We start from the raw sequence: 16,422 nt of genomic DNA on the forward strand, positions 1-16,422 counted from the left end.
AAAGACTCCTTTACTTATTATAAACAGGGAAACGGAAAGAAATAATTTAAAACTTTTCTGGTGCATCCATTCTTCCAAGCATTCCCTGATAAAAATGAGTAGGGAATATTGTCTAAAGTATCATGGATGTTGATATCTCTACTGTTTCAGCATAATCCTCTTTGTTAGATCTTTTTTAATTCAGTTACTATCTATCCATTGATGTCTCTTAACATTATCATTTCAAGGTTGCAATCTCCTAAATTAGGAAATTGTTTGGTTGACTTTCCTTGCTCTTCTGTGTCTGTCTCCATTTTCAATATCTTTACTATTTCTTGTCTATTTTAACAAGTTTTGGAAATTTTGTTTTAAGTTCCTTTCTGAAATCATATCTTTCTTGACTTTGTCTTTTCTTCTTTTCTGGGCAATGTTCACTGTCTGTTCTGACATCCAGTTTGCTTTATTCTATTTCTGGGGTAATCTCATTTCACATTCATCCTCAAAAATGCCTTTAATTTAATCCCACAGTTCCTCTGATTCCCTCTCAATGAGTTCAGGAGGTCAAAGCAACTCTGATGTTTTCTTTGATAACAGTTGGTATATCTCAAGATGTATCGATAGCTGGTTGCGTTTGTTCTTTTGTTTTGGCTTGGCTTGGGATATCAAACTGAGAGCACAGACTACTAGGCTGCATTGCCTTTTGTGGCAGAATCTTATCAAGGCATTCAGATGGGAAGATTTCGGTAGGAACCTGCCACCTACTGGTAAGGAAAGAAACTACAGGATATGTCTCATTTATTTACCTGAAATAAAATCAGTATAACTTAAAATGAGAAAATATATCTTAGGTTCTCAGAGAATATGGTAATGGAGACTTTTTTAAAATTTAGACTCTTTTTGGCAGGAGGATATCTTGAATTTAAAGAAGTCTTCCTTTCATATAAATATCTAGCTGTTCATATGCCTAGTATCTAAAAGTCTTGGGTTTAAAATAATCTTACAATGGTCCAAAAGCTTTAGAGCAATCTATGATTAGGGCAAACATTTCTGGGAAAGGGGAGGAGTACTTAATGCTCAAAAAAGGGTTGGAAAGACAAGATAACTATAATTATTTCAATATGAACAATGAAGAGTTCTGTGCCATAATGCACATAAATATTTTTTCATAGGCTGATATTCAAATTGTTCACTATTGTTTCCCAGATTTGGAAAATGTCTATAACAGTATTTTCATGACATATAGCATTAGCTCATGAAAAACTATATGGCATTATGAATTCAAGTGTAATGGATTTTTTAAAGCAATGTTGGAGTATAGTGTTTTTTAAATTAAAATGTATAAAAACATAATCTCTGTAACATGTAAACCATATGTAGTATATAAAACATACGGCCAATATTACTGTCAATATTTCCAACAAATCAATGTTTGGCTTAAGTGTATCCTTTAAATCTTATTGTTAGAATTCGAAATTTATTGGGGGATTTAAGTTACTAGTTAAATTCCTAGAGACAAAGATAATATTTTGAAATAATGTTCTTAACCCAACTGAGATTTCTGAATGTACATGACAAAATAAGACCCCATTGGAATTAATTTCATTTTTGTAGCAAGACTTGCAGTCACATTCATGGGAACTTGTTTAAATGAGTTATAATTCTGGCCTAAAGTAAATTATATCTCAAGGCATTGTGCAAATTGATAAATATACCATCCATTCGAAGATATAACAGCCTCCTCTATCTTTAGACCAGGGGGATTTTACACATCACTAGTTCCAGCATGATCATTTTAATATTTAGTCAAGATAGCAAAGAGCAAAAGTTCATCTTTTAAAAAAAATTGTTTGGCAAAAAGGAAGATAGGTCATCAGTGAAGAATTAGTTAAGTTAAGATAGGCAAGAAAACAGTAAGTGAGCACCTGTCCAGCCTAGACGAGTTCAAATCGCCAGGACCAGATGGATTGCACCCCAAGGTTCTCAAGGAACTGGCAGATGTGATCTCAGAACCACTGAACTATATTTTTCAAAGATCCTGGAGCACAGGGGAACTACCAGAGGACTGGAAAAGAGCTGATGTAGTTCCCATCTACAAAAAAAAAAGGAAAAAAAATGGAGGCAGGAAATTACAGACCTATCAACCTGACCTCAATACCTGGGAAGATCCTGGAAAAGATAATCAAACAACGAATCAGCGAACACCTAGAGGCAAACAAAGTCATTACTAAAAGCCAACATAGATTTGTCAAAAATAGATCATGCCAGACAAATCTTATTGCATTCTTTGACCAAGTGACAAAATTAGTGGATCAGAGGAATGCTGTGGACATAATTTACTTGGATTTCAGTAAGGCATTTGATAAAGTAGATCACAACCTACTACTTGACAGGATAGAAAAATGCGGGGTAGAAAGCACCACCACCAGATGGATCCGTAGCTGGCTGACCGGCTGTACTCAGCGTGTGGTTCTCAATGGAACCGCATCTACACGGAGGGAAGTGTGTAGTGGGGTGCCCCAGGGCTCTGTTCTGGGCCTAGTGCTCTTCAACATCTATATCAATGATTTGGATGAGGGGATAGATGGGGAACTCATCAAATTTGCAGATGACACCAAGCTGGCAGGAATAGCCAACACTCCAGAAGACAGGCTTAAGATACAGAAGGATCTGGACAGATTTTTTTTCACCATCTGGACAGACTTTTTTTCACCATTGAATTTCATTTTGTTAGATAGCGCTATCTAACAAAATGAAATTCAATGGTGAAAAAAGCAAGGTTCTACATTTAGGCAAGAAAAACCAAATGCACCGGTATAGTATAGAGGGTACCTTGCTCAATAGTAGTAACTGTGAGAGGGACCTTGGAGTCCTAGTGGACAATCACCTAAATATGAGCCAGCAGTGTGCTGCAGCTGCCAAAAAGGCCAACACAGTGCTAGGCTGCATTAACAGAAGGATAGAATCAAGATCACGTGAAGTGTTAATACTACTTTACAATGCTTTGGTAAGGCCACACTTGGAATATTGCATCCAGTTTTGGTCACCGCGATGTAAAAAAGATGTTGAGACTCTAGAAAGAGTACAGAGAAGAGCAACAAAGATGATTAGGGGACTGGAGGCTAAAGCATATAAGAACCGGTTGCTGGAATTGGGTATGTCTAGTTTAATGAAGAGAAGGAGTAGGGGGGACATAATAGCAGTGTTCCAATATCTCAGGGGCTGCCACAAAGAAGAGGGAGTCAAGCTATTTTCCAAGGCGTCTGAAGGCAGGACAAGAAGCAATGGATGGAAACTAATCAATGAGAGAAGCAACCTAGAAATAAGGAGAAACTTCCTGACAGTTAGAAAAATTAACCAGTGGAACAACCTGCCTCCAGAAGCGGTGAATGCTCCAACACTGGAGGTTTTTAAGAAGAGACTGGACAGCCATTTGTCCAAAATGGTATAGGGTTTCCTGCCTGATCAGGGGGTTGGACTAGATGACCTCCAAGGTCCCTTCCAACTTTACTATTATTATTAATTACAGAAGGCCTCTGCCAGAGAAGGAAGAAGTACTAGGAATGGAGAAAATATCCAACCCAATTCTCTCATGCAAGACAACTTGGTTTTAGAGTGATTTTTAACAACAGTGCAATAATCTGCAACAAGATTATTATTACATGTCACTCACAGAAGAAAGCAACCAAGAACAATGCCCCTGCTATCTAGTGCAGCCCAGTCCAGTGCAGCTGAGTCCACTGGAGCTGAGCAATCAATTTCATATCCGCCCCCTGGAAGAAAGTATGCAGACACCCAGAGAAGAAACATCATCAAGTGTTCCTGTGATAGGAACAAAAGTAGCCCAGACTTCCCCAGGAAAAAAAGGGCAAGTGTTGGTGAGAGGAGACTCAGTTCTCAGAGGAACAGAATCAGTCATCTGTCAGGGGCTGCCATACAGAAGAGGGAGTCAAACTATTCTCCAAAGCATCTGAAGGCAGGACAAGAAGCAACGGATGGAAACTAACCAAAGAGAGAAGCAACCTAGAACTAAGGAGAACTTTTTTGACAGTTAGAACAATTAACCAGTGGAACAACCTGCCTCCAGAAGTTGTGAATGCTCCAACACTGGAAGTTTTTAAGAAGAGACTGGACAGCCGTTTGTCTGAAATGGTATAGGGTTTCCTGCCTGAGCAAGGGGTTGGACTAGAAGACCTCCAAGGTCCCTTCCAACTCTATTATTATTATTATTATTATTATTATTATTATTATTATTATTATTATTATTATAATATCATCATCTTCATCATCATCATCATCATGAAGTTTTAAACATGGACTTCATTAACATATAACATTTTGAACAGGAAATACAAGTATGACTATATTTGGGACTATAATTTCCATTGCAAAGCAAGGTGGCAATTAAGTGAGTTGCACCTGATTTTATGACCTTTTGGCCAGTATAGTTAAGTAAATCTCTGCAGTTGTTAAGTAAATAATTTGGTCATTAAAAAAATCTCACTTTCCCCATTGACTCTGTTTGTCAGAAACTGACTGGCAAGGCCACAAATGGTGATCACATGACCTGGGACACAGCAACCATTAAATACACGCGGGTTTCCAAGGGCCCAAATTTTCATACCCTGACTGAAGAGACTCTGCAACTGACATTAAGTGTGAGCATCAGTTGTGAGCCACTTTTATCTGTGCAGTTGCAACTCTGAATAGTTGCTAAAATAATGCGTTGAGGATGCCTGTACAGTACTGAAAAGGTTTTGTCCAAACTATAATCTTTTTGATGAATATATAGATACATAAGTATCCATATTGCTACTACAGAGATACATAAATACACATCATTCTGTTTCCATTTGGCATAAGAAACACTGTGTAGAAAGAAAGAAAGAAAGAAAGAAAGAAAGAAAGAAAGAAAGAAAGAAAGAAAGAAAGAAAGAAAGAAAGAAAGAAACTGCAAGCCCCAGAAATTATCATGTTTTTCAATGACTTCCTGAAAACAAAAGCCTAGTTTACGCACTCTGCTTGGCACAAAAAAAAATCACACTGTATTTCCCAAATTTTGCTCACTGTGACCTCTTCCACAGTTTCAATCAGAATTCTGTCAAACATCTTCACAAACATATTTAACAATCTAATCTCCCTGTAATCCTTACATTCATTTTTGTTAGCTTTCCTTTTGTATAAGGAAACAGTAACAGCATTCTTCCAATTGTTAAGCCCAGATGCAGTTTTTCACATACATGTTAAGCAAGATACGCACAGCCACTCCACAGACAAATTGTATTCACATGTGGACATTTCTCCAATTATATAATCCGCTCTAACTGATACCAACATTCTCACAGAAGATGTGACTTACTTTTCATACATTTTGCTTGACCCTTAACAGTTATGGTGCTTTTAATTTTACTTTTTGACTTTTCACTATCATCTCCCTATAAACTATAAATATAAAATTAGAAAGATTCCCCCCCTGCTAACTTCATCTCATACCATTTCATCACTTTTATTTTTCATTCCCCTCTTCTTCTGATTATTTCCCCCTCCCAAAAAAACCCAAATCCACTTCACTTTGGTCTCTAAACTTTATCATTCCTCGCTCTCTGCACCTAACTTTTTGTCTTTTTATATATTGTATAAGGTTATAAAATAACCCTTTTCTCATTCTATTTTTATAATTTCCTTAGATCAGGGGTCTTCAAACTTGGCCCTTTTATGACTTGTGGACTTCAACTCCCAGAATTCCTCAGCCAGGCACACTGGCTGAGGAATTCTGGGAGTTGAAGTCCACAAGTCATAAAAGGGCCAAGTTTGAAGACTCCTGCCTTAGATGATTTTTTTCTCATTCACAACCACTTTTGCTTTCATATTCATAAAGCATTTTTCCATAATTTCAATCAGTCTAATTTCTCAGATTTAAGGGGTTGGTGAACAAGTTAGAGTAGGCCAGGCACAGACTACATATGAATCAGGTGAAACCAGGAGAGAGCTAGAAAAAGCTGACGTACATACAGTACATATGTCATACATATGAGGCTAGCAGTGATATAAGTTTATTAAATAAATGAGAAATGTAGCTACTGAGTAAAAAAAAAGACTACACATTTTCCCTATAGTGCAGCAATATTGATTTTTAAAAGTGAAACCAAATTCTAATCTGTCAAAAAGAAGGTGTTTAATATCTCTTGAAATAAACTTTCTCAGTAGACAGATAAAAAGAAATGTTTCCACAAAACAGAATAAAAAAACTAGAAACAACCTATTAGATATTAAACAGAAAAACAGAAGTCTGTTTTATATAAATCTAGTGCATAGCAAGCCTCATTGCCTGTCCTCAGATAACATATACTAAGCCAAGATTTGTTTAACCACAGTTTATTAATTAAAGCCCATTTGTCTGTAATGACTGAACACAATAAATTATGGTTTACAAACCACAATAGCTGGATTTTATATATTATACTTCTGTAACTAATCTCATATTGACTTAGATCATGGTATGGACATATTTCCAGGCTAAAGACTATACTCCAACATTACTGGATAGGAGTCAGGATGAAAACTAAATATAATTTACATTAAAATGTAATTAAAATGAAAAAATAGTTAATTTGATTATGTCTCCCATTGTGTATCTGATCATTTTCACTTCCTGTCATATTATTATTCCAGTTTGGTGACAATCTGGAAAGCTCTGAGGATTACATATGACATTGGGGCCTGTCATTCAGTGTGAATGAACCCAAGAACTTTCATATAAACATGCGTGTGATTGTCGTTTAAATTTTCCATGCTCCTCAGTTAAGTTTCTTTGTTCTTACTTTTCTCTTAAGCAAAATAATTAGAAGCACTGGTTTTAAATACTGTTTAAATTTGGGCAGGAGAAGGTTTGTTTAGATGTCTAACATGGATAATTTGATTATGGCAGGTCTGCATAGTGAATGACAACTGTATATTTTATGACAATAAAATATCTCTGTCTTATAAAGAGCTCCCAAGCAAGAGCATCAGAAGATGAAAATTTTGTCCTTGTATATTTGCACTTTATAAACAAACCCTTGGCAGCTGCAATTGTAACAGATTCCCATGGGAAACAAAGATACAAAATTAAAAGAAGGAAAATACTAAAGAGTGAAATATTCATAATACTACAAGTTAATGTTTGTATTCTGAGATACATCAAATCTATATTTATATCCCTTCCAATTATAAACCTTATTAAAATCTGTCTAAATAAGTTCTATTGTCTCTCACATAATAGGTGAGAGGCCTGAACCTGTGAGGGAGAATAGTTAGTTTTGCCTAGAGACATGGCAGATGTAAAATTGTCCAGGGATTTCTACATGAATAGCACAGCATCTTTTCTCAAAGCTGTAGATAGGTAGGTAGGTAGGTAGGTAGGTAGGTAGGTAGGTAGGTAGGTAGGTAGGTAGGTCAACACATGGCTACTACTACAGTAGCTCTCCAAAAACAAAAATAGAGGAAAATCTCTAAGGAGTATAGATATAATATAAGTAATATGCTTAGCTTAAGTAAAGCAGTACTTCTTGATGCTGATATTTCAACAGCAAAGAGTAGTGCATTCCACACCACAATGTCAATGATGGGATCAATGTTTACTCCTTGCATTAAGAATTAGTATAATTTGAATTCCAGAAATCCTGAAAATGGTTTGACCCTATATAAAATTCATCTATATTATATTGAACTACACCATAAAGAACCATAAAGAATTACAGCTTGCAGTCTGCCCTAAGAACTGGTCTTTGCAGAAGAGATTTCATAGCTATTGAAAGATTTTCCCCAACTTAAAACAGCGGTCTGCATACATAGGAATAAAACTGCCAGATATATCATCAAAGCCACCAAATATATTTCAACACTGTGCCCAAATATTGATTCCTATGACAATTTTTCTATTCATGCTGAATGATATTGTGCTTAATTTGAAAATGCTCAATTACATCCTTATTTTAAAGATGACATTTTTGGTACTGACATAAACAGATTACCATTTATTCAAGTTACTGTTGTATATGGTTTAAGGAATATATTATCAAAATTACCACAGGAATACATTTCAACAGAAGGCTCAAAACTGATTCATCCATCACTCCAAGCTTGACCATAATACCATATGGGTAAATAATTCTATTCTGACTATTGCCAAGAAGCAGAGCTAAAACAGAAATTTCTTACCAAACAAGAAAAAAATGCAGAATGCAAAACACTGTGGAGGGCAATGAAAGCCAAATGCTTTAATTCATCTTGTATTTTTTTAGGCAATAAAATGCTATCATGGTTAACCTAAGCTATACCAGTATTTAAAAGCACCACAGGAATCATTGGTTACACAAAGACTTTATCCAGAAATCTTGTAATAAAATACTAAAAATAATCTGGTTTTAAACCGGCAGATGTCAGACAAATTTCCTTATGGATTTTTGTCTTTCAAAACGTGTAAGGCTTAGGTTTCCATGTCTGTCAGTTGCATTGATCCACAGAATTATAAAACAACTGTGTCTTTCTTTTACTCTGTGCCAAACTCACATCTTTTAAAAAGGTACTTCAGGCAATATCACACAGGCCATCAAAACAAATTACACCATACTAAATGCATCTCTTAAATTTTACTCCCTGTTGGATCAGAAGCAAAGAGAAATATAAAAAAAAATACAGTGGAATTCATTTTAAAAGGGTAATAAAGTAAAGCTTAAAACTTTTCAAGATGATGCTCAAAAGGAAATTCTACATAATGCTGCTCCAATATGCAATATAAATATGACCCTCAATTATTTTAGTAAGAAAAGGTAGCAAAGCAAAGAAAAAAATATATTCCAAGGTGCAAGCCCATTGACACAAACTATTAATGCAAGGCAAGGAAAACAGGAGACAGGATACCAAGCACCATAAACAAGCCTGTAAAGGACCTCATGATATTCAAGATTTTTCCAGCATAAACTACAGAAAGCACAAGGGATAAATAAATGTATGTGATTCTTAGATACTACATTTTCCTTTCACTAATAGAAAGGAATTTTATCAGTTTAGTCAATTTCTCCCTCCCATCATAACCTCCAAAATCTCCTTGTTTGGGATGGTTAGCAATCCTCCAGTGTATATTTTTATGGAAATGCAACAGAGAATAGAATCAGTAAAAATTGTTTCGCTTTCCACCAACAGGAACTTTCCATGAATGGAATGAGAGCACAATCCAGTAAGTACCAGATTATTTGCTCTGGATATAAATTGTTTGTTTCATTCTAGATGCAAGTGAAAATTTTGTTTACTGAATATTCAAAATGAACTGTGATATTTGAAATGTTTAAAATTATAATTTTTAAGCAAAACTTTCTGAAGTAGGAACAGATCTAGAGTTCAATTCAACCTACAATTATCTGTTTCAGTTTTAACCAACAGTTTTATTTATAGAATAACAGGACATGAACTGTTTTCAATGTACTTATAATAGAAACAACACTTCATTAGACAAATTAGAAATAAGAGTACATTATGGGGAAAAAATATAAGTGCATCACCAAAATGAATTTGAAAAATTATAAAAGTCAGAGAATTATTTTAGGTAGAAAATCATGCAGAAAGGCAACTTAAATCCTATTAATCATGATTCAATTTACACACCCAGTATACGACTGCAACTTTAAGAGTTACCTGAAATAGGATTTATTCATCTCCTAATCAAAACTAAACTTGTTTTTAAAATAAGAAAATCCATTAAAATCTCTAACAAAGGTTCTATCAAAATTAACGACATTTAGACAGAGGCAGAACTTAATCTATTGTACTCCGTCTTTTTTTACAACAGATATTAATTTTCATTAAAAGAGCATTACCACAGTTTGGGACTGGCTTCTCCAGCAGAGATATTCTCTGGTTGTAGTCATTTATACAGTAAAAATCCTGAATTTCTGCTTTTGGAAACTTGGTGTCTTGGAATACTTTGATCCACATAATATCACAGGAACACTTGAAAGGGTTGCCTTCTAAAATCCTACAACAAAAAATTAGATTTATATGAGGTTTAAGAAAAAATAACAGTTGACAAATCAAAGACACTTTAAATAAGGCTGGGCAGGTCTAAACAATGATAAAAACAACAGATAAAAGCATATTGAATCACATTTGTCTCTGATCTGGCCCACAATTGGAATAAAACACTTCTCATCCCTGTCCAAATAATGTACTTATTTTCCCACTGATTCATATGTGGATATTTAAATATAATACTGGCATTGCATGGAGGTTCCTGAGCTTTAATCTACTAATCAGCTAAAACTATATATCAATAAAATAGTACTTCTCTGGTTCTCATGGCATTCATTGGATCAAAACATATTCCCTTTTGCATCTGTGTGAAAGGGATATCTCTTCTAAGATGAGGTCCCAAATCCTCTTTGTTTGATTTTGTCCAAAAGAGTTTTAACCCATTTATCTAGTTTAGTATTCGACAATCTGGTCTCTTCCAAATGTGTTAGGACTATAATACCTAACTTTCTTAGACACATTTGGAGAGAAATGGGTTTGAAAAAGCTGCAACTCAGAAATCTGGTCTTGACTGGGAAGAAAAGAATGTCATTTTCTTCAATTTGGTAGAAACAAATATTCTGGACCTTGAACAAGAATCATATTTAATTCTCAGTATACAGTGTCCCATAATACAGTTTTAGATGTTTTCTATTATTGTGGATAAACTGAGCTCCCCCTTATGGTCAAACGTTACAGAAATATATTTCAAGCAAACGATACCAATACATGAAAAAGTCATCTATTAAACTCTTGGAACAAATGCAAAAATGGCTTAAGTAATATTTGAAACTATAACAACAAATACTGGGTTCTAAGGCTTAGAGGAATATATAAGGTCACACTGAGGAATTAAAATGGAATCTTTATTACCCACTTAAAATTAACACATCCAGGAAAGCCTATTTAATTACGTACTTAAAGTATTTCTCGTACTTAATGTATAAAGAAGCTAGAATAAAAAAAGAAATAGCAAAAAGTCCAGATGTCTGGCTCAGACAAGGAACATTATCTCAGCTTTGCTTATAAAAGCATAACCTATATTTCATGAGCTAATTCATTGATGTACCACTTGTTGCCCCTAAGACATTTTATTAAGATGAAACAATCCAGCACTAATTATAACAATCTACAGGCAGTACATTTGATTTGGTCTTCCAGATCCCTCTGTCAATGTAATCTCATAGGGAATTCACAGCAGTTTAAATGTTTTCGAAGCTGTCTGAGTAGATCAGCTCAACTAAATATTCAGATCAAAGAGATTGACAAATTTATGACAAAAGAGTCTCTTCATCCAGAGTACTTTGTCTGATTGTTGACAGCCTCTCTGAAATAAAGCATTATTATTTTTAACTGGATAGATGGATGTTAGGCTTTGGACAAATGACAGTCTATGGAGAATGGTCAGATATAAGGGAATAGGTGTTGCAATGTGGCACACCTGCAGATGGACAAGCAGGTGGTTAGTGCTGCAGTATGGCATGAGTGTAGCTCAGTAGGAAGGTGAGCAAGTACTGAGAGCAGAAGAGGTGGACAGGTGCGGCACAAGTGCAGGTGGGGAGTGAGTGCAGCAGAGTGGTGTGAGGACGTCGGTGCTTTGGCCTGGTACTAGCTCAGCCAAGTAGATAGAGGATGAGTGCTACAGCCGAGTGCAAATGTAGTCAGGTGGATATGAGTACAAACAAGAGCCGAGGTGGCGCAGCAGTTAGAGTGCAGTACTGCAGGCCACTTTAGCTGACTGTGTTCAGCAGGTCAGCGGTTCAAATCTCACCGGCTCAAGGTTGACTCAGCCTTCCATCCTTCCGGGGTAGGTAAAATGAGGACCCAGATTGTTGGAGATATATATATACATTGCTTACTGGTGTACACTTAAAGCGGTATATAAGTCTCATAAATAAATAAATAAATAAACAAGGGGGTGCTCTGGGCAGGCACTAATAAATAAACAAGGGGGTGCTCTGGGCAGGCACTATGGAGTATGAGATCCCTGGAATCCCTTACTCAGTAATGTGGATCCTCAGGAGAAAAAAGAGTGGGAGCAGGAGTGACTTACAGGAAAATTTTGCAAACTTCCCTGTCAGCTTTTCCATGACTTTCCTTATGGAAAGCCAACAGGGAAGGTCACAAATGGTGATCATGTGACTGTTGCAAATTTTGTAAATGTCAGCTGGTTGTCACTCACCCAAATTCATCATGTATCGTGGTGCTGCAATGATAAAACTTCAAGGACTAATCACAAGTACCATTAATTCAGCACCACCAAACCTTTGAACAGTCACTGATTTAGTGGTTGGAACCTGAGGATTACCTATATCTTCAATCTATAGTCATGGATTGTTCTTGGCTTACCTGGACTAGTAGTAATTTTTCATACTATCCACATATGGACTAATGGCTAGTTCAGAGTTAAGGAGCCTTTAGTATGCATGGTGACTACAGAAAACCCCAGGACTATTTACAAAGTAAAACCATTCTTGCAACAATGGCTCTCTTGCTTCAGTGTGGTTAGCCTAAACACAAAATTATTTTGATGCTTGGAAGAGTAGCCACAATAGGCCCTCGGCTATATGTTCCCTGGACTGTGTCCCATATGTTAAATGCACATTTACCCAACAGACATATTTAAAACACACACTACTGTAAAATAAATTTTACTTTTCCAAGAAACAAACTTTAAATGTTTTCTTGCTAGAATCTAAATCCTAAAATACTGTGCCTTGTAATAATGCTAATAAAATTCATTATAACAACAAACTTGATTTTTCAGAAAAGCAATTACTTACAGATCTGTCAAATTCAGATGGCGGAAAGTCTTCCTGGACAAACTTGAAAGCTTGTTTCTGGAGAAGTTTCTATAAAGAAACAATGTCATGATTAAAAATGAGGACACAAAAGAGTTTTGAGAGACACATCCCAGGAAGTTAAACTCTGTCAAACAACTCCTGCTGATGAACTTCAAAACTGATACAGATTGTATCCTAGCTTGACATCTAGAATGGGCACAGATAAACACTGATTGCAACATGTACCTTAAAACAATTCAGTTCAAATGAAGGAAAAAAAACATTGGATTAAGTTTTACTCCAAAGATGTTCTCAGATGTTGACTAAACGCTCAATTTATTCATAAGCAAAATAGATGTTTACCATTTCATCTTTGATCCTACATCAAAGGTTTTACTTTTCCAAACCCTGACTATATCCCAAACAACTCCATCACAAGCTTTTTAGAAATACTTTTTTAAATTATGTGTTTACAGCAAACATCATGGAAAAATGGTAACATGACATCATTAAACCTTTCAGTTCAATTAAGTATTTACTGTACTATATTGCAATACACTTTAGCATCTTCCATTACAATGAAAATCAGATGCATTCTTGCTCCTGACTATATTCACAGGATCACATACACTGTGGTAGGCATTCCTTTAGTAAAGAATATTTAAATTGGACATTAAATTGGACAAAATATAAAGATTTCCAGACCAGCAGCACCTTTCTTTTTATTTTCCATAGGAAATATATTATCACTGAATAAGATATAGGCTCCCTGCCACAATAAAAATCAGAAATGTTACCAAGTAATGCTTGTCTGAACTTTTTCATTCCAGATCCACCTACCATAAGTATACAACAGTTTCCTGTATTATGTTTTACACCAGGGCCAATTAGGTGAAGATGTCAAAATCATGAAAAAAGTGGTATGGCCAAAAATATCTAATAGAATAGGTACATACTAGAAATAATGTGCAGTGTTACCACTATGATCCTGGTAGAAAATGTCCTAACTCATTGGTGTCAAACTCGCCATGTCTCGTGACGTGTCGCAACATTTCACAACTTCTTCCCCCTTGCCGGAGCTGGAGTGGGTGCAGCTTCTGCGTGACGCGTCTGGCCCATGGGCCGGCAGTTTGACACCCATGTCCTAACTCATCCATGATGTAATAATACCACATGAATGAAGCAGAGTTTAATTATTTTTTTTGTAAACAGGTGTTTCATTGAGGTTCATGTATATGTACATCTTACTTCCTTAAAAGCCTATCCTAAAACACCTTTTTCTTTTTCAATTCTTTTAATTCCTCTGGAAAACAATTGGAAGTGATGCCTCCCCCATTTGATGATTTGCCACCAAATTTCAGAAAAGTAATCATTGTGGACTGAAGAAAGCAACATCTGAGGAATACAGTACATAGAGCCAATGAGTTGCCCATTCTTATTCTAAACTATACTGAAAATTAACCCATTTTTTTAGGATTCCATGTTATGAGCAACACTGTTAGCTGAAAACAAAAATAAAAGCTTCTCTTTGTTTTATATCTTAAGAAGGGAGTAAAATACTTAAACTGTTTCTTAACTTTTATCACTCTAGTGCCAGCCAGATGTTTTTGACTACAATTTGCAGAATTCTCAGCCAGTATGCCCAATTATTGGTGAACATAGCATATTGAGATAATCAATTTGTGGTGCAGTCCTTATGGCAAAGCTATAATGTTTTGCCAAGATACATCTCTCATATGAATTGATTGTTCAACTTACAGGGACAGTAAGGTTAATCTGAAACTACACCTATAGCTGCGTTGACTAAAGGTAATCTAGCCCAGTGTTCTCCTCTCTCTACAACCAGTTTCTTATCAAAAAACTTTTTTCTTCTTGCCACTATCCTTTTTCTTCCACAAACAGAAATGTTACTATTCCCTCTAGCACATATATTTGTCTTATCTTAATACAGTAGGAACACCAAAGCAGACCAAGGAAATATCAATAAAAAGTTCTGGTGACACTTTCCTCTTATGATACCAGGGCCAGCCTATGCATAAGTAACAAAAGTAGCAGAAAATATTCTTTATTATGTCTGCACAATAGAAAGACATGCACACAGCAAGATGCAGTGATCTTTTTTGAAAATATAGAAAAGATTTTCAGACTTTTCTATTAGAATGTTGCTCTGATATTACAGTTTACATTTAAGCAATGTCTGTGGAACTTTTAATTTCCTTTGTTTACAATATTACTGATTTTTATCATCCTAAGTTACTAAAGACAGCCATTTTGTCTACATAAATTTCACCTAGGTGATGGGGAAAAGGCAAATATGTTTATAAAAATATTGTATTTAAAGTTCTTTAATATTTGATACTAATGAGGTTGGTGGATACGTCTATGTTAGTATTGATATTTTTAAATTATTTATATTGCAGCATATCTGTTGTAAAAGGATTTTAAATGAAATTAAAGAGATCTCCTATAAATTGATTAAACCCCAAATATTTTTTTTAAACTGGAAGTTCATATAATTTATGTCTATGTTTATCTTCTAAAAACAGAAAGCTTCTAAATCACAAATGTGCCAAATTCTTGTTAAGAGAAGACACAGGGAAATTATTAATGTACATTATCACTATAAGAATGTAAATTAACATATATCCCAACAAAGCAATGTTTTTTTAAAAAAAAACATACGGTAATACTTTTCCCTAATGAAAGATAGTTCTGTCAGTACTCTTTATAAAATGTGTTATATACAGATATATATATATATATATATATATATATATATATATATATATATATATATATATATATATAATGGAATGAATGAATAAAGCGCGTTCACCAGGAGAGTTTAAAGTTAAAATACTTCAATTAAAGTATTTTACTATATTAAAAGGTTGCCAAGCTTTCGTTGGGAAAACTCCCCAACATCTTCAGGGCTGAGAGACCGTTTCTAACAAGGTGATTCAAACGGGTTCCATAGACGTCTGCGCGTGGTTCCTAGACTGTGCTAGCATTCCCTGCTGAACAGCTGATAGGTGGGAGGGGGAATCGGAGTAAAGATTTCTTCCGTCGTTCTCTCGAGCACTTTTGTTCACATTTCCGTCGACCTCAGGGGGTATTGTTAAAGTTATGTTCCGCCCTCTCCCGGCAGTACTGGCTCTCGTTGCAGTGGGGGGATTTAGTTTGATGTCATTGTGTATCCTACCATGGAGGCGGGGCTTCATCGGCTGCAATTTAACATCTTTCCTCTCCTGCGTGCTCCCATATTTATCTTCGCTCGCATGTACAAGCATCAACTGGATGTGGTATTTTTCAATGTTTGAATCATCCTCCTCCATCATGGTGTCCCCATGCCGGGAGAGGGCGGAACATAACTTTAACAATACCCCCTGAGGTCGACGGAAATGTGAACAAAAGTGCTCGAGAGAACGACGGAAGAAATCTTTACTCCGATTCCCCCCTCCCACCTATCAGCTGTTCAGCAGGGAATGCTAGCACAGTCTAGGAACCACGCGCAGACGTCTATGGAACCCGTTTGAATCACCTTGTTAGAAACGGTCTCTCAGCCCTGAAGATGTTGGGGAGTTTTCCCAACGAAAGCTTGGCAACCTTTTAATATAGT

General features: G+C 35.7%; 1 protein-coding gene across 11 annotated transcripts in view; it reads right to left on the reverse strand.

Moving 5' to 3' along the window:
• Positions 1-16,422, reverse strand: part of NTRK2 (neurotrophic receptor tyrosine kinase 2) — a 193,283-nt gene that overhangs the window by 151,899 nt on the left and 24,962 nt on the right. For all 11 annotated transcript variants that reach the window (XM_039323504.1, XM_039323508.1, XM_039323506.1 and 8 more), the window contains exons 5-6: positions 12,804-12,872; positions 9,831-9,988 (exon numbers count right to left, since the gene is read on the reverse strand). In XM_039323504.1, coding sequence (XP_039179438.1) covers positions 9,831-9,988; positions 12,804-12,872 — 227 coding nt within the window. The remainder of the gene's footprint in view (positions 1-9,830; positions 9,989-12,803; positions 12,873-16,422) is intronic.

The sequence above is a fragment of the Crotalus tigris genome, unplaced genomic scaffold (genome assembly GCF_016545835.1).
Source record: "Crotalus tigris isolate CLP2741 ecotype Arizona unplaced genomic scaffold, ASM1654583v1 scf7180000024276.985868, whole genome shotgun sequence".
Taxonomy (NCBI): Eukaryota; Metazoa; Chordata; class Lepidosauria; order Squamata; family Viperidae; genus Crotalus; species Crotalus tigris.